The following is a 26800-nucleotide window of genomic DNA, read 5'->3' as shown; positions in this document are numbered from 1 at the left end:
CATTTGTCTCAATTGTCTAACTGAATAGGGGGTTTCAGAATGCAATGGTCATTACAGCCTTAATTTTCCCTACCGTAATGTTGGCTAATACCTATATCATTTACTTCAGATGCACTTTAAAATGTTTTCCGTAGTTTCTGTTGATTGCACAGCACAAGAAAATTCGCTCAAGTTAGAGTGCCTTGCTCCCTTTTTTTTTTTTAAACAACTTGTGAATAGAGAGAACAATCCAAATCCTGAAGTTCTAACATGAACATGACTCATATCTTCTTACTTTGAAGTATAGATTATGATCTAAAGCTTTTCTCTCCCCAGAAATAGTGACTTTTTTGGCCTGATTATAGCTTTGTCATATGGGGAAGAGGGAAAACACTATAAGTGGTCGTCTTGTTCTGGTAGTTGATTGTATTTAGGTTTGAGTAAAATTGAGGAGAATGGAAGCAAACTTTGACATTGAGGCAACTTTGCGCATTGACAACTTCTTAGGAGCCGTAGGGCAGTACCTTATTTCATATAAACTAGGGTAACTTTTCAAATAAAAACCATGCCTAGTTGTTGTCGTATCTTCCAGGGAAGCTGAGTAGGAATAGCTTTTTAACTCATAATGAAAAGTTAGAGTTCATCTGGTTAATATCCTTGCCTTGCAGCTGGCATTTGGGTATCCCTGACGTAGGCTGATGTACATAAAAAGGAAACAACTTTTTTAATGTGCCCAGAGTAAATTAACTTTTACTCTAACCTTATGGAAAATGGTGATTGTATGGTAACTTAATGTTTAACTCAACACTTTGTCTCTAGCAGTTCTTTTCATATGCCTTTTCACAAATGCAGATTAGTGTGGTGAAAGGAAGCAGTAATTGTGCAGAACTGCCTCTAATAACATCTGCTAACCTCTACCAGCACCATACACTTTAAAAAAAGTGACATTCTATAAAACATCTGTAGCCTCTTGCTAATACAAAATGCTCTACGCTTTTCTTGAGCACTTGTAGATGTTGCTGTAGATGAGTATGACATCGTACAGAGATGAAAGATATTAATGAAGTGGGAAAAATGAGTAAAAAGACTTTTTAGTAGTATGAGCAATTGTTGCTAGCCTTCAGATTCAAGCATCATGTTTAGTCAGCCAGGCTTCTTAATTGAAGGTGAAATTTCATTAAGATACTTTGTATCTTCCCATCATAATGCCATGAAAGTGCTTTGTTTTCACATTGTTCAAATCTGATCTGTAAAAATACCTCAGCTGGTTGCCTGGAACATTCCCTACTATAGCAAGATAGCTGAATCCCAGACTAGACTGTGTACAGCCACTTAGATTGTCACCTGAGTAAATATGCTTACTAGCCCGTACTTGATATCTTAATATTTATAAGTTTATAAATAACTTCCTCTTATACTTGCCTCTCATACAAAGTTCATGGTTCCATTTTTCTCCTGTAACAGCACTATCACAGTGTGTGGACTGTAGCATCTTGCATTGTTTTAGGTGTTAGTAAAAACACCTGTTTGTGGGAGAAACAAATACTGTGCCCGGATTTAAAATAAAAACAAGAAGGTGGTGCGGGTAAGGAAATAGGATATGGCTAGCTGAATGTTTGACTACTAATATCATAGCTATGCAATAAGGTGTGAGAGGCAGTTGTAAACTAATGCCACCATCTAAAGTGCTGCATAGTTTGCTTGGTGCATTTTATGTATTTATTTGCCTTCCTCTGAAACATCCAGTATTTTCCACTGCTAGAGGCCAGGAACCAGACTTGATGAATCCAGTAGTTTGCTCTGGCATGGTAAATTCTATATTCATTGAACTTTAGTCTTGGCCTGTAAAAAGCTGTTGAGTGCCAAGAAGGTGAACTAATGAGTGGAAGAGGGGGAAATGTTCATTGCTATTGGTTCATATGAAACCATCTTTTGTCTATTTATGCAACTTTGAGAGAGAGAGGTTCTTTATCATAGTTTCAGTTTTACACTAAATTGACCAAGCAGGTGCAACCTAAGCTGACTTAATTTTTTTCCCCTTCATTACTATGCCATGTCACCAGTACTTAAAGACCTTTCTAACTTCATAGACTTTAGCATAGTGTTATGTGAAACCAGCTTAGGGGGATAATGCTAAGTAAATTTAGGATTCTTATAAAAAGTGAATGGATATTCTTCCATAGCTTTTTGATTAACATGGTTAAAAGGAGGAAACACCAAAAAAGTAACTTTTAAAACTTCCCCTTGACATGGAAAAAATTGTCAGGCCTTCCAAAACAATAACTGCAATACAGACAAAATCCAAGTTCTCAACAGGGCTGATGCCAAGGTGCTGAGTTGGTTGGTCACTGATTGTGGACATCTTTTAGTTCAGTACTTGAGCAGGTGACAATAGAATATACATGTAGTCAGTTTAATTCTGCAGACTACTCCAGGATTGGCAGTTATTCGTGACTGTTGTGCTAAGCCCCTGTGCCATAGTTGCTGGGGCTGGCCAATAACTGTGTGCATATTCTGAAGAAAAATCATTCTGCCACTAGTTAGTGTGTACCGTTGGTCAAGCAACTAACTTGCTCACACGTCATTGTCTTCCCAAAAATGAAATCTTTGGAATTGTCCAACATAGCAGTGTTCCTAGTAATTCTAGAAGAAGGCTTGTATGTAAACAGCTCTTCTTTTTTATAGAGGAGACTTAAACAAAACCTATATAATAATGTATCTTTAAAATATTATTGATACCACCCAGCGTTCAAAAATCATAAGTTTGGCTCACTTAAAAAAAAACAAAATGTAAAGTGTTTTATGGCTTTCTAGTTTCTGAGCCTTCAGGGAGTCGTGTTTTCAAACTTTTCTTTCTAACCCTGAGGACTAGAAACCTACATTTTTGTTTAAAGTTGAGAGTATCTTTTATTCACATGACTCCAGGAGCCAGGGCTTTAATGAAAATACCAAATTGTGAGACTCATGATTAAATTGTGAGAGTTGGCAGTGCTTATAAAATGAGAAGCTTTCATGAAAACTAGTAGAAATTTCCTCCACTTTTAAAAAAATCCATAAAAATTCAGTGAGATTTAGATCTAGATATTTCTCTATGATGATAAGAGACTCAAACTGCAGTATTGCACAAGTTAATACATGAGAACCGACAAGTCAAACTTCCTACAATCAAATGTCAGTCTAATCATTCTTTTTCATTGCCCTAGCTGAGTGAAGAGCAATACAGGAGCAAGTAGAATATGGGCACTGGAAGCTAAATTAAATTCTAGCTTTGATATCTTAAGACTTCTAATAATCTAAAATGGCTAATAATATAGTACAGATAACATTAAAATGTCCCGTCTTTATTTCCCTTTTTATAGTGTTGCATGAATAATGAAACTGCAGCTTAATGAGTTTGTCTTAGTAAAACTCAGAAACCTGGCATACAAAGAACAGTCCCCTGTGGTGGTGAACAGTTTGTTTGCTACATTGTGAGAGAGACAGATCTCATTCCTGGGTTTTTGTTTTTGGTTTTTTTTTCAGTTTTGACAGCCATCGGAGGCACTGCAGACAGTGAGCCCTGCCACTTCCCCTTCCTGTTCCTGGAGAAGGAGTATGTAGAATGTACTGCTGATGGGAGGGAAGATGGCAGGCTTTGGTGTGCAACAACCTATGATTACAAGAGAGATCAAAAGTGGGGCTTCTGTGAAAGTGAGTAGCCAGATACATTTCTTTCATCAAAGAATATTTACTGAGCTTAATGGTCTGCTTATCCCTTGTGGGCAAGTGTCTCCATAAACATAAGGTTTCCACAGTAGAAGTAATGGGAAAGGGAGAGCCATCCTAGTGACATAGATGCCTATTCCTACATTATCATGTGGTACTCCCACTTCCTGGGCTCATGGAAACTGAAAGTGACCTTAATGCATAAAATTTGAGAGTTACATGGGGAATTCACTGTATACTTCCCATTGAAGTTGGTGGCTTGCTGCACGAATATGACCCTTTTATCTCTTGCAGAAAGGAAGACAAAATATGTGTGTTTGAGGATATTTTCTCTCCTTTATCCCCCACCTTCCAGGAGGATGATTTGAGCAGCCTGGTGATAGCAAAATAAATGAAAGACTAGGCAAATGCACAAAAAAGGGTGGCTATAAAAACCCAACAGCCCATTGAGACAACTTTCTCCCTCATTGCCAGCACAACCTCTGTATCTTGTCTTGCAATAACAAGATCATGTGTAGGGCCCTACCAAATTCACGGTCCATTTTGGTCAATTTTACGGTCATAGGATTCAAAAAATTGTAAATTTCATGATTTCACTGATTTAAATCTGAAATCTCACGATGTTGTAATTTGTAGGAGTCCTGACCCAAATAATGAGTTGCGGAGGTTATTGTAGTGGGGGTTCTTGTACTGCTACCCTTACTTCTGCGCTGCTGCTGGTGACCGCACTGCCTTCAGAGCTGGGCAGCTGGAGAGCGGCAGTTGCTGGCTGGGAGCCTAGCTCTAAAGTCCGAGCTGCCGCCAGCAGCAGCACAGAAGTAAGGAGGGCATGGTATGGTATTGCCACGCTTACTTTTGTGCTGCGGCTGATGGGGTGCTGCCTTCAGAGCTGGGCGCCCAGCCAACAGCTGCCACTCTTCGGCCACCCAGCTCTGAAGGCAGCGCAGAAGTAAGGATGGAAGTACCACGACCCCCTTAAAATAACCTTGCAACCCCCCTGAAACTCCCTTTTGGGTCAGGACCTCCAATTTGAGAAATGCTGGTCTCCTGTGAAATCTGTATAGAAGAGAATAAAAGCACACAGAAGACCAGATTTCATGGGAGGACACCAGATTTTACAGTCCGTGACACGTTTTTCATGGCTGTGAATTTGGTAGCACCCTAATCATGTGGCCAAGGAAGAATCTGCCATGAATACTGGCAAAAACAGACATTTAAGAGACCAGCCTCTTGCATTTGATTTAAATCACTTATCTTTTTTCTTTTTTAGCTGAAGAGCAGTCTAATAAGAGAAGACAGATGCAGGAAGCAGAGGATGTTTACCAGACTGGGATGAAAATCCTTAATGAGAGCAGTAAAAAGGCACAGAAAAAAGAGTAAGTCCCTGCTTGAACATTAACATAGATCTTTCTTGGGAAAAATGGATGACTTGGTTTAGTATGATGTCTTGTAACCAGGACAAAGCTTAATGAGACACTGGGTTTTAGACTTGAGTGATACTAGAAGTTATATAGATTGAATTTCATATAAGTCAGTCATGTGGCGTTGAGAATAAATGGTAACTGGAAAACATTCACAGGAGCAGAAACTCATGACAGCTTTCTTTGAGTAGATCCACAAAAAGTAGCCAGACTTTTTCCAGCATGGCATGTGTGCAGATAATTCTAACAATGTTCATTGTGCTGCTAAGCAGTGCAATTCTCTACTTCAGCACAACAACTATTGTTTTTCTCTAGCCATGTAACAAGAGCTAGGCAGGAGGAATTTTTTTTTTTTTTTTTTCCCCCACATACACAATTTCCAAGATTTAAAAAAAAAAAAAAAAAAAATCCATCCTAAAGCAGGACAAACCTAAAACCTTTTGAAATCTTCAACGAAAAGCAAGACTCACCCCCCAACAACCTGAGTAGCCAATAGCCCAGTGGTTAGGGTGCTCACATGAGATGTGGGAGACCCAGGTCCAAGTCCATGCTTTGCCTGGTGAGTCCTTAACCACTTGTCTCTGGTTTCATTGAAGCTAATATGTTTACATGAAAAGTTTTTGCTAAATCAGCATTTTCTCAGTTAAAAATTAAAAAAAAGACTTTGTCAAAAAATTCCTGGCCCTCTCTATACCTAACCTATGCTGAGAGCATGAATTGTAGAAATTGTTTTTGTTATAACATGTGGTACCTACTTCAGCAGCAGAGAGGAATATCTTACAACCGCCCCTGCAGGATGTAACAGCTGCCCTGATATGAACTCTAAAAACGCCATATCTAGATTCACTGACATTTGACATATCCAGTGCCTGTTTGGCACCTTTGACTCTCCTCGGATCTTTTTCCTTTCAGCTCAGGATCTCACTGACTTCTTCAAAGATTAGATTAAAAAGATTCAGTATGACCTTCTCTACGGTTGCTTGATTACCATGAAAGCACTATATATACTGCTAAGTATTGATTCTATTCTCTGTTCTAGCTAATTAACTCAGTTACTACAATTTAATTTTGTATAACGTAAATGGATACATGCAAAAGAGGAAACCAAGGAAGAACAAGGGTGAGATGAAACTCTCATTCTGCTCAGTCTGGTTTCTTTGTGCTCCATCCATCTAGTAAATCCAGTTACCACTTCAGATCTGCTCATGACAATTTCTCCTTCAGCAGCAACGTCAGGTAGTTCCGACTTACTGTAAATACTATAAATCATGTGTATTACAGTAGCATATAGAGGCCACATTTGAGATCAGGACCTCTTGTTCTAAAGCACTTTACATAGACACCGTAAGATACAAAGACCTCCAAAAGTTTTGTGTGGGCAAGACAGAGTATGCGAAAGGCAGCATTATTCCACATTACACACGGGAACTGAGGCACAAGAGGCTAAGTGATTTATCCAAGGTCAGGCAGGACATCTTTGACAAAGCCAGGAATTGGACTCTGAAAATCTGGTTCCATTCCAGTACCTTAGCTGCAAGATCATCCTTCCTTGTGTGCTTTAAATATTATAGGAATTAGTAGCGGTGGTCTTTCAGTTTCAAGTCGCTGTACTCATCTTTCTAATGATATTAAACATAAGACTACAAGAGAGTGGTGCGAAAGAAACCAACATGGAGCATGAAGCATAAAGACTTATTTACAGGGGAGAAAGGAAGAAGTGCAGAGAATAGGAGGGAAATTGGAAAGCAAACAAATAGGGAAAAAGGAAGAAGTGAGACAATTTCCTTTAAACCATTCAAGGTAGTTTAATATCTTACACAGATTAAAGTATACAAAACAATTTTTTTTTATACATTAACCTGTTTAAATAGTACTTTTTGGGGATCACAGTGAAGAGACCTTTTGTGTGTATTTCAACCATGGATCTTGCAAAATCAACAAAACTAATTTAGCAAAAAGGCCTTTTTCCCAAAAACTTCTCATGGTTAATCTGGCTACTTCATTACAACAACAGTAACAACTACATAATCATTTTAGCCCAGTATTTGTATGGAATCCATTGGTGCTTTTAGTTTAAATTGATTTAATATTGAAGTGAATCAAGATAGTCGAGTTGATGCCCTCCTTTTTTTTCATGTGACCTATGAAACCACTATAAAGCACTGGTGATGGTAAGTTCACTTTGTCACTAGATCCTGTGTCTGGTGTCTTCCATGACCAGAACAACAACAACAGAAAAAAATCCTCTGTAGTGTAGTGTCTGACTCTGGGAACTGTTAAAAAGGCTCATGAATAATATTACATTATATGCTAACAATGTATGTGGAGGACTGTGAACCCATGGATATTCTCTTAATTTGTGGTGGTTTTAATCATGTGAGGTTTTGAATATTCTACTGTGAGTGACAGGTTGGATCACAGAAACCTCTTAGGGGTGCCAAGACTACTTCTGACCCTGCTTTCCCTGCCAGCTTGGGACTCCAGCACCCTGTCTTGTGGAGCCAGACACACCAGTCTGTTTCAACCCGGACCCAGGGTCTGAACCACATGCCCCAAAGCTGCAGATTTAACTGAAAGCAACTTAAGAAGTGTTCCTGTCTCTAACACTCAGATGCCCAACTCCCAATGGGGTCCAAACCCCAAATAAATCCATTTTACCCTGTAAAAAACTTATACAGCGTAAACTCATAAATTGTTCGCCCTCATAAATTGTTCGCCCTCTATAACACTGATAGAGAGAGATGCACAGCTGTTCTCCCCCCCGGTATTAATACATACTCTGGGTTAATTAATAAGTAAAAAGTGATTTTTATTAAATACAGAAAGTAGGATTTAAGTGGTTCCAAGTAATAGCAGACAGAACAAAGTGAATTACCAAGCAAAATAAAATAGAACATGCAAGTCTTATGTCTAAGAAAACTGAATACAGATAAAAACATCACCCTTAGAGGAATTCCAGTAAGATTCCTTTTACAGACTACTCTCTTTCTAATCTGGATCCAGCAATCACTCACACCCCCTGTAGTTACTGTCCTTTGTTCCAGTTTCTTTCAGGTATCCTTGGGAGTGGAGAGGCTCTCTTTAGCCATCTGAAGACAAAATGGAGTGGTCTCCCAGGGGTTTAAATAGTCTTTCTCTTGTGGGTGGACACCCCTCCCTCCCCCTGTGTAGAATCCAGCTACAAAATGGAGTTTTGGAGTCACATGTCCATGCATGACTCAGAACTTACAGGTAGCAGCCATGGTTAATATGCTACCTTGAATGTCCTCATGTAGACTTCTTATGTGGATTGGAGCCTTCCAAGATCCATTGTGCGTTAAGTGCTTCTTGATTGAGCACTTAACTTGCAAATTCCTTTCTAAAGAAGCTGACCAAATGCCTTACTAAGATTATTTAAAATCAAAAAGTATATAGCCAATATTCATAACTTTGAATACAACCATGACACATGCATACAAACAGGATGAATATATTCAGTAGATCATAACCTTTACAGAGATATGTTACATGGCATATGTAGCATAAAACATATTCCAGTTATGTCATATATATATTCACAAGCATAGTTCCATAAAGCCTTATGGGATGCACCGGCACACCGTCCTCCTGAACTTACTGCCAGAGACTTGGACACTGTCCACGGTGGAGGCAGTACATGTAAAATCCTTGTTTGTCTTTGGTCACACTCCCTTTTCAGTACCTTTAAACCATATGATGTCATTCATAAGTGTTCTAGCAAGTTTTGGGGTTCCTGGTCCCCAGATGCCTGAGAATAGGTTGGGGTGTAGTATTGCTAACAGAATGCAGACAGCAATATCTGTTAAAGTGTAAGTGTCTTGGCATTTAGCCACCAATGCCATGAGGCGGTGTGCCTCGGTTTCCCCTTCTACACACAGCATGGGCCTATTATGCTTTTGCTGCTGTGCCAAGCTTCCAGCCTGTTTACAGGTATAGACTGAAAAGTAACATGCTTATGGGACTGTCTTGTCACCATCCCTAGCATGTACAACAGTTTCTTCCACAAATCAGGTCTGTCCCACATCTTTACCACTAGTATTAACTCCTTTGTTTTAAGCCATAGATGAATTAGCAAAAGACACCAGATTAACAGCAAATCTACGGTGGACAGGCTTTGTTCACACGATTTAGCTTGTTTGATGCATTTTCCCATTTCTTTGTGCCCCCTGGTAGGCACTCTGATGCAGATTCTTCTGCCTCCTTGGAGAAGGCTTTTAATTCAGCCCTGTGTTTGAGGCTTTGGCAAGGAAAGGGTATACAGCACCCATGCCTGCCCTTGGCACCCCCCCACCCCCAAATTTCTCTGGGCTGGACCCCACTCCCTTGTGAAGTTTCACCCATGCAGAGATTTTTTTTCCCTCCTGCCTTGAAGAGACAGTTTTATTTCTTACAAGCGTAGCAAGTACAACATCTTTCAGTGAGGTGCCTTGGATTGGTAAGACCCCTTTTGGACACCCCACTTTCAATTCCCAAAAGGCTAGCTGGAGGGGTGGGTGTCCCCTTGCGGGAGATCAGACCCCCAGTCTTCCCTTAAACCCTGATCCACAGGACAGGGGTCTGGCATTTTAAATGCAGATTCTTCACCCTCCTCCTGGGAGAGATCCTCCCTACAAAAGGTGGATGGATTCTCCAGTCCCCCCTCACCTTCTGTCTGGGCTTCCCACTCTGGGCTCCCATCTGGGTCAGACACTCCTGTGTCTCTAAAAAGGGAAGGTGACCCTAGTCCGTCTGTGGGCTCACAGCTACCAGCTATGACAGACCTTTCACAGGCCAGCAAAATTTCCCCCCCCCCTGCCCCCCCTTCACTCAGGTTGGGCTTGCTTCCAGCTACAGAGTCCTTGGGGTCTGTTCCCACCGCAGTGGTCACCAGGACCCCAAATTCCACCTTCGGGACACATGTCTCTGTGCAGCCCAGGGCAGGCCCTGCCCCCTGCTGACCTGCAACTTCCTGGCAGTCAGCAGGTGGGGTGGCCCCCCGCCACAAGGTGGTACATTCCCCTTCTCCGGGGAGATGATTATGGGACAGGAGCTGGCTTCTTTCAGCCCCTCCCTCTTGAGCTTGCCTTGAGCCTCGGGGCTACAGGAACTGGCCACAACCATCCCTGCCCCCAGAGCTGCATTCTTTACTGCTATGGAGGAATCTAAGAGACACCCTCCTATTCCCCCAGCAGTCCACGTGACCTCCTCCTAAGCATAAGATTCCTTCTCACTGCTAACCAACCCTGGGACAGATTCTGCCACATCAAACAAATCATTCCCTAGTAGAAACAGTGCAGAATGTGTTGTTTCAGAGTAGCAGCCATGTTAGTCTGTATCCACAAAAAGAAAAGGAGGACTTGTGGCACCTTAGAGACTAACCAATTTATTTGAGCATAAGCTTTCGTGAGCTACAGCTCACTTCATCGGATGCATTCAGTTGAAAATACAGTGGGGAGATTTATATACATAGAGAACAGGAAACAATGGGTGTTCCCGTACACACTGTAACAAGAGAGTGATCACTTAAGGTGAGCTATTACCGGGGGGGGGGGGGGGGGGGGGGGGGGGGGGGTGGAACCTTTTGTAGTGATAATCAAGGTGGGCCATTTCCAGCTGCCTGTTTCCACTCAGCAAGGGACACTTATTCCTCAGGTGCTCAGTGGACTTACAATGATTGCACCTCTTGGACCCCTCTGCTTGTACAGGAAATTTGGGACGAGTAACAGGGAATGGGGAGGTGAACGCCCACCCTCCTTTTTCCCAGGGTAAAATGGTGATTCTGCTTTCCCCCAACCTTGTACCCCTCTGCCAGTGGTTTGTTTAATTGCAGCTTGCTTGCTCATAAGAGTCCGCATACCCAGCTAATTCAACCACTGCAGTCACTTTTTTGTCCCACAAATACTGTTTTACATCGTCACTGCACATATTCAGGAATTGTTCCTGAGTAACCAAATCACACATTTCTTCCAAGCTTGTAATGCCTTTCCCCCTCACCCATTTATCTACCAAATTTCTCATTTCATTTAGATAAGCCACATTACTTAATCCAGATCCCTTCTCAAGACTCCTGAATTTAACCCTGTAGGTTTCAGGTGTAACTTGAAACTGTTTCAAAACCAGTTCCTTAAATTTACCATAGTTTGAAGCATCATCAATAGGTATCGTATTGAATATGTCCAGAGTTCTGCCAGTCAATTTTGCTATCAATGTGATCATCTTTTGATGTTCAGGGATCTCATGGAGGGTGCACAGTCTCTCAAAGGTGATGAAATATTCGGCAATATCGCTGGATTCATCATACTGTGGACATAGTCGCTCTCATTTGTGGATTTTTGGGGCAGTGGAACCAGCAGCTGGAGGGTTTTCTCTCCAACTCCATAACAACCAGTTCATGCTTCTGGGCCTCCACAGCTCTCTTGTGGGCAGCCTCCTCTGCATTAATGTCTAATTGTCTTAATTCCATCGGTCTCTTATGTTTGTTTTTCTTTCTCTTTTGCTTCCAGTCTAGCCAGCTCTAGTTTAGTAGCTGCTTCACTGGAAGTCATTTTTCTGCTTTCTGGTGCTGGGCCACACCCCTTCTGCAGTTTACTGAAACTGGGATGTACTCAGCTCAGGGGCTTCTTAGAGACAGGGACTTTCGCAGCCAGGGCTGGCTCTAGGCACCAGCAAAACAAGCAGGTGCTTGGGGTGGCACATTTGCAGGGGCAGCATTGGGGCTATCCTTTTTTGCTTGTGGGCCGGCCCTACAGGCGCTCAACCAGGTAGATGCTGTCCCGACCCCCAAGCTGATGCTGAAGTCCAGGTGGAAGAGCCGCAGTGGGTGGCCAAATCTGGCCCTGGGTCTGGGGTCCAGCAGCAGCGCAGGGGGAGCCCTGGGGCCGCTGTGGTTCGCACCGCCGGCTGAGCCATCCAGCGGGCTCCAACACGTGGAGCGCAGGACACTCGTGCTGGGGCCCACCCCATGGGGCGCATGGAGCTGCCTGCAAGTGCCGCAGCCGGGGCCGGGCGAAGCAGCCAGAGCCGCCCAGGGGCTACGGCTGAGCGGCCAGGAGCAGCAGCAGCGTGGCCACAGAGGGGACCGGTGCCCTGCTGTGCAGGGCCCGTGTCCCGCTCTCCGGGGTTCCGCTCCCCGCCAGCCACTCCCTCTGGGGCTGCCCTGCCCCGGCTCCTCAGCCCCCTGCTGAGGCGGTCCCCCGGGCTGTGCCTCCCAATTCCCAGCCGGTCCTGGAGATGGGAGCCTCGGCTGGAGAGACCCTGGGCTGAGGCGTGGCCCAGGAGCCCCACTGCTTACCCTGACCTTTCCAGCACTGGACCGGCTGGAAGCGATGGGGGAGCCGGCCCTGCAGGCGCTCAACCAGGTAGATGCTGTCCCGACCCCCAAACTGATGCTGAAGTCCAGGTGGAAGAGCCGCAGTGGGTGGCCAAATCTGGCCCTGGGTCTGGGGTCCAGCAGCAGCACAGGGGGAGTCCTAGGGCCGGGAAGGAGTCGGGCGGATGCAGCCTCCGGCCCCGCTACTGTCATGAGCGGAATGCTGATGACCCGCCCTGGGTGCAAGTTACCAGTGACCCAGGGCTCGGGTGGCAGGGGGGGTGGGGGTGCGAGCCCAGGGCTGGGGCAGCAGGGGGGTGCGGGTGGGGGGGAGGGCACTGGTGGGGGCTAAAGGGGGGAACCCAGAGCTAGGGCGGCAGGGGGTGCGGGTGGGGTTGGGGGGAGAGCCCAGGGCTGGGACAGCCAGGGAGAAAGGGGGGAGCCCAGAGCTGGGGTGGAGGGCAGCCAAAAATGTTTTTGCTTGGGGTGGCAAAAAACCTAGAGCTGGCCCTGTTCGCAGCGTCCAGTGTTCAGCCTTTCTGGGCAATTTGCAACCTGTGCAGTTCTAGCTTGTTCTGATCGTCACTTTTATTTATTTTGCTTCTTTTTCTGTCCCTACTTCCCTTACCCAAAATAAGCAAACAGAAAATAACAAACCAGTAACCACTTTGTCTGTCTGTTCTCCAGCCACCACACTTAAAACTCATTTAAAAACACTACCAATATCTCAAAGCAATCAGCTGTGCACAGATCCTGCTCGACTATGCCACTGTGACAGTTTGGATCACAGAAATCCCCTTGGGGCTGCCAACTGATGAGCCAAGACTACTTCTGCCCCCGCTTTCCCTGCCAGCTTGGGACTCGAGACCCTGGGTCTGTGTTGGAGCAAACTGGCATGTCTGGCTCAACAAAACAAGGTGCTGGAGTCTCAAGCTGGCAGGGAAAGAAGGGGCAGAAGTAGTCTTGGCACATCAATTGGCAGCCCCAAGGGGGTTTCTGTGATCCAACCCCTCACACTGTGTTTAAAAAGGAAAATGCCTGCAAATTAGGTAGTGATGGATATAGAATGATAATTAGGACAGAGTGAGGCAGTGAAAAGTTTCCTCTGTACCTTTTAGCTTTACTGATAGAACTTGTTTTGTTTGTTTAAAGGTAACTAAACCTATAATTACATTCTTCTTTAAGAGCATATCAGTATCTTCTGAAAGCAGCTGACATGAACCATACCAAGGCAATGGAAAAAGTGTCTTATGCTCTGTTGTTTGGGGATTACCTGAAGCAAAACATCCAGTCTGCTAAAGAGCTGTTTGAGAAACTGACTGAGGAGGGATCTCCTAAAGGGCAAACGGTATGTATGCTCTAAAGCAGTAGTCCCCAAACTGTGGGAAATGCCTGTCTAGGGGGGTGCAGAAGAATGTTTGGGGGGGATGCAGCAGGGCCTTGGCCAGTCCCCAGGGGGGTCAGAGAGGGAGCGCCGCTCAGCCCGATCCAGTCGCGGCTCCACTTCCAGCCTTAGCTGCCGGCTCCTGGCCCCAGTCGTGGCTCCCAGCCATGGCTCTGCTCACGAGGGGACATGGGCAGATTACAGTAGGGAGGCACTGGTCTAAAGGGAGTTTTGTTTAGCATTCATGTTGTCAGCTTCAGCAATGGCCAAGGGCTGGATGGGCCATGGAGACTGACCTCCCGTCTCACCTCTAGAATGGGATGAGAAACGTTGATAGGGGAAGCTGGCTCTGCTTTTCCTTGGGCTATAAATGTTCTGTGGATAAACAGGACTTAAGTCTCTTGGGCTGCAATCCTAGCATCTTTTTTGCTCTTAAATAAATAAATCTGACATCTAGAACTGATGTTTTGACTTAATGACATTTAGAAGGAAATCTTTTTTTTAAATCTGTGTGTAAGTAGCGAGTTCTGGTCTGCTCATCGCTTTAACTAACTACCAGCTTGGGTGTAGGTCAGGAAAATACAGGCAGATACAATTTGAAGACTCTAGCCAACCAAATATCTTTTAAACTTCTGAGTCAATGGCCCAGTGCTGTTTGTTTTTGGCTATGGGATTTACATAAAAATAACTGCTGATAGTTAAGCTCTTTCAAGGTTATGTAGGTTCCACTGGGAATTTAACAACTGTTGGATGAAACATAATTGCCCTTTTAGTCACAAACATACATGTTTTAAATTTTCTAGAATTGTGGACTTTTGGTTTCAAAGGCTGTAGGTATCAACACAGAATTTTCATTAAATATTTACACATACACTTTATGCAAGGTACCAATATCTGATTGTGAAGGAAAGCCTCATCCTGACACTTTAGTCTGAGATGGTTTTCCCCCCACACACACACTTCTCTCCCTTAATTTCTCTTGTTGCGTCCATCTTCTTCCTCACACAGACCTTAATAAGAAAAGGAGTACTTGTGGCACCTTAGAGACTAACCAATTTATTTGAGCATGAGCTTTCGTGAGCTACAGCTCACTTCATCAGATGTTTACCGTGGAAACTGCAGCAGACTTTATATACACACAGAAATCATGAAACAATACCTCCTCCCACCCCACTGTCCTGCTGGTAATAGCTTATCTAAAGTGATCAACAGGTGGGCCATTTCCAGCACAAATCCAGGTTTTCTCACCCTCCACCCCCCCACACAAATTCACTCTCCTGCTGGTGCTAGCCCATCCAAAGTGACAACTCTTTACATAATCAAGTCGGGCTATTTCCTGCATAGATCAAGGTTTTCTCACATCCCCCCCACCCCCATACACACACAAACTCACTCTCCTGCTGGTAATAGCTCATCTAAACTGACCACTCTCCAGGTTTAAATCCAAGTTAAACCAGAACATCTGGGGGAGGGGGGTAGGAAAAAACAAGAGGAAACAGGCTACCTTGCATAATGACTTAGCCACTCCCAGTCTCTATTTAAGCCTAAATTAATAGTATCCAATTTGCAAATGAATTCCAATTCAGCAGTTTCTCGCTGGAGTCTGGATTTGAAGTTTTTTTGTTTTAAGATAGCGACCTTCATGTCTGTGATTGCGTGACCAGAGAGATTGAAGTGTTCTCCGACTGGTTTATGAATGTTATAATTCTTGACATCTGATTTGTGTCCATTTATTCTTTTACGTAGAGACTGTCCAGTTTGACCAATATACATGGCAGAGGGGCATTGCTGGCACATGATGGCATATATCACATTGGTGGATGTGCAGGTGAACGAGACTCTGATAGTGTGGCTGATGTTATTAGGTCCTGTGATGGTGTCCCCTGAATAGATATGTGGGCACAATTGGCAACGGGCTTTGTTGCAAGGATAAGTTCCTGGGTTAGTGGTTCTGTTGTGTGGTATGTGGTTGTTGGTGAGTATTTGCTTCAGGTTGCGGGGCTGTCTGTAGGCAAGGACTGGCCTGTCTCCCCAGACTTGTGAGAGTGTTGGGTCATCCTTTAGGATAGGTTGTAGATCCTTAATAATGCGTTGGAGGGGTTTTAGTTGGGGGCTGAAGGTGACCGCTAGTGGCCATAGAATTTGGCCACTAGCGGTCACCTTCAGCCCCCAACTAAAACCCCTCCAACGCATTATTAAGGATCTACAACCTATCCTAAAGGATGACCCAACACTCTCACAAGTCTTGGGAGACAGGCCAGTCCTTGCCTACAGACAGCCCCGCAACCTGAAGCAAATACTCACCAACAACCACATACCACACAACAGAACCACTAACCCAGGAACTTATCCTTGCAACAAAGCCCGTTGCCAATTGTGCCCACATATCTATTCAGGGGACACCATCACAGGACCTAATAACATCAGCCACACTATCAGAGTCTCGTTCACCTGCACATCCACCAATGTGATATATGCCATCATGTGCCAGCAATGCCCCTCTGCCATGTATATTGGTCAAACTGGACAGTCTCTACGTAAAAGAATAAATGGACACAAATCAGATGTCAAGAATTATAACATTCATAAACCAGTCGGAGAACACTTCAATCTCTCTGGTCACACAATCACAGACATGAAGGTCGCTATCTTAAAACAAAAAAACTTCAAATCCAGACTCCAGCGAGAAACTGCTGAATTGGAATTCATTTGCAAATTGGATACTATTAATTTAGGCTTAAATAGAGACTGGGAGTGGCTAAGTCATTATGCAAGGTAGCCTGTTTCCTCTTGTTTTTTCCTACCCCCCCCCCCAGATGTTCTGGTTTAACTTGGATTTAAACCTGGAGAGTGGTCAGTTTAGATGAGCTATTACCAGCAGGAGAGTGAGTTTGTGTGTGTATGGGGGTGGGGGGGATGTGAGAAAACCTTGATCTATGCAGGAAATAGCCCGACTTGATTATGTAAAGAGTTGTCACTTTGGATGGGCTAGCACCAGCAGGAGAGTGAATTTGTGGGGGGGGGTGGAGGGTGAGAAAACCTGGATTTGTGCTGGAAATGGCCCACCTGTTGATCACTTTAGATAAGCTATTACCAGCAGGACAGTGGGGTGGGAGGAGGTATTGTTTCATGATTTCTGTGTGTATATAAAGTCTGCTGCAGTTTCCACGGTAAACATCTGATGAAGTGACAGACTAACACGGCTGTTCCTCTGAAAACAGACCTTAATGTCATTGAAGCACCCGCTCTAAGTAGGAGGCTGAAAAATAGTTTTTGTTAAAATGTCTTTTATAAAAATATATAAACTTCTGGTAATGGAATGGAACACAGCTATTCCTATAAATATAACCATGTGCATATACTAATCGTATTAAGTGGGATTTTTTTGTTCTAAAAGTGTGTGTGCTAGTCTAAAGGCATTATACAGTCTAAACATATGACCAGTAATGTATTATTTCAAAGATCTCCTGCCCCATTCAAGTAAACTCCCTCACTCCACTCCATAACCTAATTCAACCCCTCCTCCTGGAATCTTAGAACACCGATATTAAGAGAACAAATTTCACAGCATGCTCCATCATACGAATGCAGGCGATTCAAAGGCTTGTTAGCAGCACGCAAGTTTATTTGTAACTTGTCTAAAGGGTACGACTATTGTTTGAACCGGTTGTCTAAATTAGTACTGTTCCCCTTCCCTTACTCCCCAGCCCTGGCACAAACACAATAGGTTTTTCAGAGCTAGCAGTCAGGCTCACTGAATTTGTTATCAATGTGTTTAGCAGCTCTGAATATCTTGAGAGCAAATTACAAGCAATGGAATTTTTTCAGTGACTCTTACGGTGTAGGGCTGCTAAGTACTGGAAATATCAGCAGAAATACTTAGATCTTTTTTTTTTTTTTCCAGTTACTAAAGACTGTCCACAACAAGGAATTCTTGAGGGAGCGAGCTAGTGCATAGGCCCCTTATTCATCTAGTATTCATACTGCAGTACCGTCTCTATCATACATCTACACTAGAGGTTTTTAAGTGGAATTACATATTTGATTGTGGTTACAGATGTCTGTAGATTAGTATTTATAAACCTGTTGGCTATCAATTAACTCTAGTTAAAAACAGTACTATAGACAAACGCTCTGAGATCCTGTCTCCACAATTTCAGGCAGTGAGGTGCAGATCAAGACTGATGCATGATTCATGATTCACCTGTAGCTTTGCTACTTTTGAAATACTGTATGCAGCCATCACCGATAACTGATCAGCTGGTGTGGCTTCTGGTTTTGGTGGAATTATATTAACTGTTTGCTGTAGGTGAAGTCTCTTGATTATCCTAACATGTCAAACTGTGGAAGTTAGCTCTTACAGTGTCACACACAAATATATCTTCTGTGTTCTCCCTCTGCTGGCCCACACAGCTGTACCAGGTGGCAGAGCTAGAACAATACTTTATTTTTGTTTTTTCCTCAGAAAATTTTAGATGTCATAACTAATTTTACAATCGCAAATGATTACTACCCAGCAGCAAAACTGATCATATACAAATAATGAATTAGCTCAGCCAGCCAGTAAATTAAAGCAACACACCTACCCCCGGGATATACACTCAAATGCTGCCCGGCCAGATTTATGTCAAATAGGTTTTGCAGCATATCTGAAAATCCATCAGCTCTGGGCTATTTTGAACCAAGGTGGGGAGAAAGTTCCACAGTCCCAGAGCCCTCTTGGAGAACACCCTTCCAGCAGCTCCTTCTCTGTATAGAACTTAATTTTTTGTATAGAGCATTGAAAATTTAAGTAGTCCTCGCAAAACAGTCCATGTGAGAGAGAAATTATTTCTGTTTTACTAATGAGGAAACTGAGGCATAGGTTAAGGTGCTTGCCTAAGGCAACTCAGCAAGTATGTCAGTCATTATTAGATCTCTTGAGTCTTTGGCTTGCAGCTCTACGCTCCAGGGGATACTACACAGCACTGCCTCTTCTAGAACATAAGAGAAATGCATGGTAGCCTACTTGACCTTGGAGAAATCATGTACTTTATATTTAAAAATAAAACCTGTTGCAACTGAATTAGACATGGGTGTTACCCAAATAAAGTGGATTTTTTGGTCTGCTTATATGCACTCAAGTACCTGTTGTGTTTCCCAGGTCACTGCAACTTCATAGCAGTATAGGTTTCTAAACTGGGACAAGTCCTTTTTCTTGACATTTTAAACATATTTACCTTTTTTTGTTCCTAGTCTACAAACCTAATCCTAAAACTTCCAAACATTCATTGGCTTGTATTTTTAATTTCAGGCTCTTGGATTTCTCTATGCATCTGGCCTTGGTGTCAATTCCAGTCAAGCTAAGGTAACTCTGTCAATTCTTCGCTTTTGCTTTTATTTCACTTCAGATGCAAATGATTAAATATCTTCTATTCTTATTTTAGGCCCTGGTTTATTACACTTTTGGAGCTCTAGGAGGAAATCTGATAGCGCACATGTTTTTAGTAAGTGAGATTTCATAGCTAATTCACAGAACTAAAGTTAATAGAAATGCTCCTTTTTTATCTAATTTTATATCTCGATTATTAAGATCATGAATGTTTTATATTCTAAACACCTAAAAGTATAGGTGCTTAGTTTGTATACAGATGCTCTAGTGTTTAAAGTGCCTTTTCTTGCCTATGCATTCCATTACTTTTTAATACAGAAACCTTCCACAAAAGGTGGAAGCTAACGCTTAGGACTGGAGTCTCCTTTCACAACTGTTTTGCCCTTATTTATCTCCAGGGATTTCAATGGAGTTACTCCAGAGTTACACTGGTATAAATGAGAGGAGACTCAAGCCCTTAAAAACCAAAGCAAGATCTTGTTTTTCTCCAGCTGCACGTATAAAATGCACAAATAGAATATGATATATAAGATGCAAAGCCTTTAAACAGAATGTGTTAAATTGTTGCTCTTGAGGCATGAAAATCTGTTTAGTTGTTTTGTGTGATTTAAAACACAAAGCTCATTGGCTACACTTGCATTCATTTGTAGGGCCCTACCAAATTCACAGCCATGAAAAATGCATCATGGACTGTGAAATCTGGTCTCCCCCCATGAAAACTTGTCTTCTGTGTGTTTGTTTTTTACCTTGTACTATACAGATTTCATGGGGGAGACCAGCGTTTCTCAAATTGGGGGTCCTGACCAAAAGGGAGTTGCAGATGGGTCACAAGGTTATTTTAGGGGGGTTGTGGTATTGCCACCCTTACTTCTGCGCTGCCTTCAGAGCTGCCTTCAGAGCTAGGGTGCTAGAGAGTGGCAGCTGCTGACTGATGGCCCAGCTCTGCAGGCAGGAATGCAGAAGTAAGGGTGGCAATATCATATCATGCCATCCTTTCTTCTGTTCTGCTGCTGGAGGCGGCTCTGCCTTCAGAGCTAGGCTCCCGGCCAGCAACTGCTTCTCTCCAGCTTCCCAGTGCTGAAGGCAGTACCGCAACCCCCCTACAATAACCTTGTGACACCGCCCCCCCCACCCCAAAACTCCTTTTTGGGTCAGGACCCTTACAATTACAGCATCAGATTTAAATAGGTGAAATCATGAAGTTTATGATTTTTAAAATCCTATGACCATGAAATTGACCAAAATGGACCATGAATTTGGTAGGGCCCTATTTATTTGTGTTAGGACTAACTGGCTGACATCCCAAAAATCCTTCTGACCTTGTATTTAACAGTACGTCTAATCTTAAGCATTTCTTCTGCTGTGAAAAGTTGATGAAAGTCACATGAGTGCATCCGGCTATTTAACTGCATAAATGTCCAATAAGTGGCTGTATAACTGATGGTTCCTTGCTTTTGTATCTTTGCAGGGTTACCGGTACTGGGGTGGGATAGGAGTCCTTCAGAGTTGTGAATCTGCTCTCACTCACTATCGACTTGTGGCTAATCATGGTAAAAAAAAAATTCATATTAATGAAGGAGCAAATCTAGAATTACCTACAATATTTGTCTGGGCATACTTCAAAATATTTAGAATTTTATTTTCTTATACTTCCATTAGTTGAACACACTGGTAGGTTAGCTCTTACAGATATTGTAGACCAATTTATGATAACTTATTCCATGTATAACCTTTAAATTTAAAGTTTTAATTCTGAAGGATACCAAAGTACTTCAAATTGATATTCCCAGGCAGAATTAATCTTATAAATTAACTGATTTTTCTAGAAAAACTTAATAGGTTTTTGTATTTATTTCAAAAACATCCTTTGAATTCTGGAAATTCAGAGTTAAGGTTGGTTGTGGAACCTAACCTGTCTTGCACTGTGCACCATCCATGTACGGCAGAGTCACAACCAAAACTGTCTATTCCCCTTTATCATGTGCCTACAATACACAAAATCATAGCATAACTAGTTTGTTCTTGAGAAGTACTTACTCTAATATACCGGCCCCTATGCCCAGTTTATGGGATCTGAGTGAATGTTTGATTTCGATAAAACCAGTCTTTCTGGTGGTGTGCCAAAAATGTAGCTCTCAGTTGAAAGTTGTCTGCAAATAGCTTACTTTATATGTCTTTGTATGTTAACTTCATGTTGCTTTCCTTGTTCTTCTCATCTTCTTGTCACCAGTGGCTAGCGATATATCTCTGACAGGAGGCACAGTTGTGCAGAGAATTCGCTTGGCAGATGAAGTGGAAAATCCAGGAATGGCCAGTGGGATGCTGGAGGAAGATTTGATTCAATATTACCAGTTTCTAGCAGAGAAAGGAGATGTACAAGCACAGGTATGATCAGTGTGACACAGTGGGGTGGGACTCTTCCAGAGGCTGTTGGAGCAGTTGCAAATGTGTGAAGCTCTCAAGAATCCAGTTTCTTCTCTTGCTCCCAGACCAACATGGTTACTAGAGCTGATCAGAAATTTTTCACTGAAACGTCTTTTGATGGAAAATAGCTTTCTGATTATATTTTTGTTCTGTTAAAATTTTCAGGTATTTGTTGAGAAACCAAAACGTTCTTGGTTTTCAAACTTAAAAACTCCACCAATAAAAACTGACGAACACAATTTTTTTTTTTTTTTGGGTGTGCTTGGAAAATAAAATTCCTTTTTTGATCAACATTCTAATGGTTGCTTTCCTCACACCCTGAGGAGGAGAGAGCTTTGCAACACTCCAACTCCTCTGGCCAGTTTAAGAGCAGAATTGGCTGTTCTGGAGGGAGCCTTGGCCAGAAGGACTGTCACAGTGCAGGGCCTTCAGGACAGAGGAGCAGAGGACTGCTGAGGGCCTTGGAGAGACCAATATGACCATAGTTAGGTATCTTGTCTGTGGTTGTAAGGTGGCTAGATTTAACTAGAAGAACTGTCATGTGCAACCATCAATGTTCTCCATCCCCCTTTGTTGCTATTTTCTGCCTCTGTTCAGTAGAACCCAACAGAATTCTACATAGCACTAATGTTACATTAGAAATGTTCACCCTAAGGAATAAACATGGCACACTGGAGTGGCCTTTGGACTAACAACATACAAACCATGTATGACAGCAGTGACACAGTTAAGTAGAAGGATTGAGAAGATATGATTTTTTAAAACTAAGGTAACAAATTCAAAGATGTTCGATCTTTTTTTTTTATATCGTAACAAGGATCTTAAACCTGGAGGAGCTAACTCATTTGCTTTAGCCTTTTGCCTCAAACTGTGGTGGCTACTAAAGCAGAATAATTTTGTTTTCAAGCTTATTTCCTTTCATCTTTATCTCTGATAAACAATTTGGTATGCTGTTTGCTGAGCATGTGATTAATTTATTCAATTTGTAATTATATTGCTTGTGTATAAAGCTTCTGTATACAGGGACACACAATGCGTTTAGTTTTTGTTTTCGTTTTTCAGGTTGGCCTTGGGCAGTTACATTTACATGGAGGAAGAGGAGTGGAGCAAAATCACCAGGTATCCATTTTACATCATTGCTGGCCTTTAGTGATAAATATAATGATTTACAAGAGAGTAAATTGTCTAGTCCTCCTGAAAAACTAAAACGGTTGTCTAAATGTTGGGTTGATACAGCAATTGTGACTGGCTTTCTTAGCTAGTTGTATGCACTATTCTGATTGGTAGAAGGACCAGATTCTCTCCCTGTTTACACATTAGTTGAAGACATTGGAGATGAAGTCAAAATACATGGTGCAAGATTCCTGTACAGAAGAGACAACACACTTCATTGCATATCTCAGTGACTGAGCTTTTGCATGCATAAGAGGCTTTTCATGGTGTGCTGATGCATAGATTTGAAATTAGAATCTGGCCCTTGTTGTTTACAAGAATTGTTGCTATACAATAAATATACTCTTTCATGGTTGAATAAGCAGCAAATGGATGTGTGGCTTTCAGTACTGCCAGGTGTTCACAATTCCCAGCTCATTGCTGGGTTGGCTTATGCAATAGGAAGAAATTGACTTGCTGCAAAGGCAGGCAGAATTTTTAAAAAGCTTATGTGATGGTAAATGAAGATCTTATGTGTAACCCATAAGACTCAGAGTGGGCATGTCATGAAGATAATTATTCCAGACTAATTCCCAATAAGAGAGTGAGTGAACTCTGCAGTTGTCTTTAAATCAACTGAAAACAAACAAAAACATCCTTTGTTCAGCATTGTTTTTGATCCATATGTATCGTTCAGACTGGGCACAGCCACAGAGTCTGCACTGAAGATGAAGGCAATTTGAAATACCTAACATGGAGTTTTGTAACTGCCAGAGTGATAGTGTTCCCACTCGCCCCTCAAGTATCAATCAAGAATTTATAACCAAGGAGGCCTCTTAGAGCCAGCAGCTAGTTCTGGTCAAACTGAACTTTAAATTTAGCCGATTTAAATGAGCTTTCCCTAGTGACATCAAACAATCCTGGGTATTCAGCTCAGAATAGTACAAAATCAGATCTAAATATCTACCCAGATTGGAGAATGTCCTACGGACACACATGTCCCTACAATTAAGTTTTTTGGGATGAGTTAGGCTAGGCTAGTAGGGCTCAGCTGCTTAGACTGCTCACAACTGGAAAAATGAGGCATCACCTCCCTGAATTTTGGGGGAATGCCAGGCCCAGGGTGCCTGCTGGTCTAGGTATGCAAATTATGTGGGGGGAACCTCCTATTACATATATTTAATCATTCAGTGGACTTGGGCAAACTGTCTAATTAAACAGCTCCTGTTTCCCAATAGTGACACTCAACTTAGTGTTAAAATCTTGGTCAGAATTTTGGCCATTCTGTGCTTAAAAAGAGAGAGCCATACTGGAGATAGAGGAAGACCAGAAAGGTTTCATGAATGGCAGGTTGTCCTCAGACACTGTGTGTAGCTTTTTCTATGGCGGGGGGGGGAAAAAATGCACCTGGAGGCAGTGCTCTCAAAATGAATTATGGAAAAAGAGCTGTAATTTTAGAGTGGATTTACCTTATGCAAATGCCTAGAGAATTCATCTTCTGAAACAGGTTAATATGAAGCTGCTTTGCAAATTGAAATTAATGGCATTATTTCTGACCCCTCATGCTAACTCATGGCATGCCAAGGGATGTTCATCTTCATGTTGGAACCTTTACTGTACATCACAAGCAATATTTGGTAATATACCTGTTACCAGTGGAGTGTAATATAGAATCTACAAACACTGTTTGTTTATGGAGAGGAAATACTTTTATTGACTACAATACTTTTGGACTCTTTCTTACAGAGAGCATTTGAATACTTCAACCAAGCAGCTAATGCTGGTAACTCGCACGCCATGGCCTTTCTAGGAAAGGTAAGACACTAGTATTTCCAGAGCATGCAAATGTGGATGACTGTTTCATTGAGGGTTGCTGGGTATTCTCCTTTTTTTGAAAATCAGTATGATTATTTAGTTGTCTAATTAAAGACTTAAGCTCCTCAATTAGGCATTCACTTTAAAACAAAGCCTCTTTAGAAAGACAAGGAGGGTGAGGTAATCTCTTATTGGACCAACTTCTGTTGGTGAAAGAGAGACACTTTTGAGCTACACAGAGCTCTTCTTCAAGTCCTAATGCTTTAGAGGAAGGTGTAAGAAACTTCACAGTAATCATTGTTTTAGTAATACAAGAGTTCTAGCTCTCCGTTATTCACTCCTAAGCCTTTCCAGCATATTCGGTCTATGTGTGTATGGTATACACTACTGTTAATGGAGCAATATGGTAGTTCAACTTTTTCCAGAATGCCTTTTGATGAAATACAAAAGTTTCCAATAACAAAGCCTCCTAATCAACATCATCTAATTGGTTAAAGAGCAATTTCTTTTGATAGATGTGTTTTTCTTGTATTTTTAAAAGACCACTATTTAGCCTTAGTCTAAAACCACATCTTTTCTTATCTATACATGTTGTTGAAATTTGCACTAAATAGAAATTGTTTGTATATTTTCAATGACAGCCAATAAAAGAAATGGACATGAATTCCACATGGAAAGTTAGTCGAGGTTCTTCACTTCTCCCACTTAAAACTAAACTTTGCCCCTTACTTAACTGTTAGTTCTGCTTTTGTCTCCTAGATGTATTCGGAAGGAAGTGATATCATACCCCAGAGCAATGAGACTGCTCTTCAGTATTTCAAGAAAGCTGCTGATATGGTATGTTTTTGGTGGTATGGGGTTTTTTTTTGTTTTGTTTTGTTATATTTTTTTAATTGAGTTTTTAAAAAAAAAAAAAAGGCCATATCTGCTGAAAGGTAGATCGTGTTTGTTCACAAAAGTCTCCCTTTGACTTCATTTTTTGTAACTTAAATAGCTAAAAATTCATATGTAAAGTACTTTACAAACATAGACTATTTCATAAGACCTAAAATTAAGTTCCTGACCACAGTGCTTCATGGAGTTTGCTCAATGCAACAGGTGCAACAATTTTTTTATGACCTGCAACTATTGCTTCTGGTTTAGATGTTTAAATCCCGTCTCTAAATTTCCCCTGCTGTGTGTGTGTGGTCTTCACTTACTCTCCTAAATGGTTGTATAGCAAAGCTATAAATTAAACTGACACTGTGTTCTACCACGGGCTGCAGTTTTTCTCTTGTCCATGCATCATATGCTTTCATTTATTTTGATAATATGCTCAGATTATTTTACTGAGTTTTAAATACGAAAGAAGCTTGAGCATTTAAAATTTTTATTTTATGGGAAGATTAGCTTGAGGCAGAAGTAGCCTTCTGGGAAAGAAATTCAGTGCATGTATAAAATGTGGTGAGAGTGAAGTTCTTTGGGTTTTGGGATAAAGTGCTAGTACTTTTCTTACTCTTCCATGCCCTGCAAGATAACAACTAAGATTAGCAATTTGATTACTGCTTGAATTTGTCTAGATACCTGGGGTGAGATTCTCACCCCCTTTCCAGACCTTTTATACCACTCCAGCACTTTTTACCCAGCGTAACAGGATCCTAACAGCCCTGGTAGGGGGAGATTCCCCCCCAGTGCATGCACTGTGAAAGACAGCTGTGTAAAGCTGCCTTCAGAGGAACACTCACAAGTCCTGGTGTATGGAGGTGGATGTCGGGGCAGAGCCATAGCATGCAGTGCGGTAGAGATTCTAGGCAGTGCGGCAGGCCATAAATTGACCATTCCAGAGAGGTTGTCATAATTTAGGGCCCCAAGGCTATTTGCTACACCACAGGTCCCTCCAGCGCTCGGAACAGCCCAGACTCAGGAGCACACAGGTGGCTGAAAGCTATCTAGTGCCACCTCCCCTTGGGAACTGCAAGTTCTGTGCTGTCTCTCTGAGAGTCACAGCATAGGTTCTTACTTCAGGAGTTGGGTACATCCTAGTTTTCTACTGAAATCAATGGAGTGGTAACAGAATAAGGGTAGCACAATAGGCGCCAAGGAGAGGCTAGCACCATAGGCCTTAAATAGGGACCGTGGCATTTTAAAGAGTTTATGAAAATCTGTTAATCTTCAACAGTAGTTATCCTAGAGGATATTAAAGGACATATTAAAGACTTTGGTAAAACTTGTAGCCAGGTCTTCCCTCCCTCCCTCCCCCCTGC

At 42.2% G+C, this 26800-nt stretch overlaps 1 protein-coding gene across 1 annotated transcript in view; it reads left to right on the top strand.

Annotated features, from left to right (window-relative positions):
• Positions 1–26800, top strand: part of SEL1L (SEL1L adaptor subunit of SYVN1 ubiquitin ligase) — a 59104-nt gene that overhangs the window by 14482 nt on the left and 17822 nt on the right. Inside the window, exons 4-13 of the mRNA XM_048853886.2 lie at positions 3502–3669; positions 4955–5060; positions 13597–13759; positions 19089–19142; positions 19222–19281; positions 20635–20716; positions 21397–21551; positions 22653–22709; positions 24489–24557; positions 25317–25394. Of these exons, the coding sequence (XP_048709843.1) occupies positions 3502–3669; positions 4955–5060; positions 13597–13759; positions 19089–19142; positions 19222–19281; positions 20635–20716; positions 21397–21551; positions 22653–22709; positions 24489–24557; positions 25317–25394 (992 nt within the window). The remainder of the gene's footprint in view (positions 1–3501; positions 3670–4954; positions 5061–13596; positions 13760–19088; positions 19143–19221; positions 19282–20634; positions 20717–21396; positions 21552–22652; positions 22710–24488; positions 24558–25316; positions 25395–26800) is intronic.

Source organism: Caretta caretta, chromosome 6 (assembly GCF_965140235.1).
Source record: "Caretta caretta isolate rCarCar2 chromosome 6, rCarCar1.hap1, whole genome shotgun sequence".
Lineage (NCBI taxonomy): Eukaryota > Metazoa > Chordata > Testudines > Cheloniidae > Caretta > Caretta caretta.
Note: the sequence above shows the minus strand (reverse complement) of the source record. Positions and strands in the feature narration are given on the sequence as shown.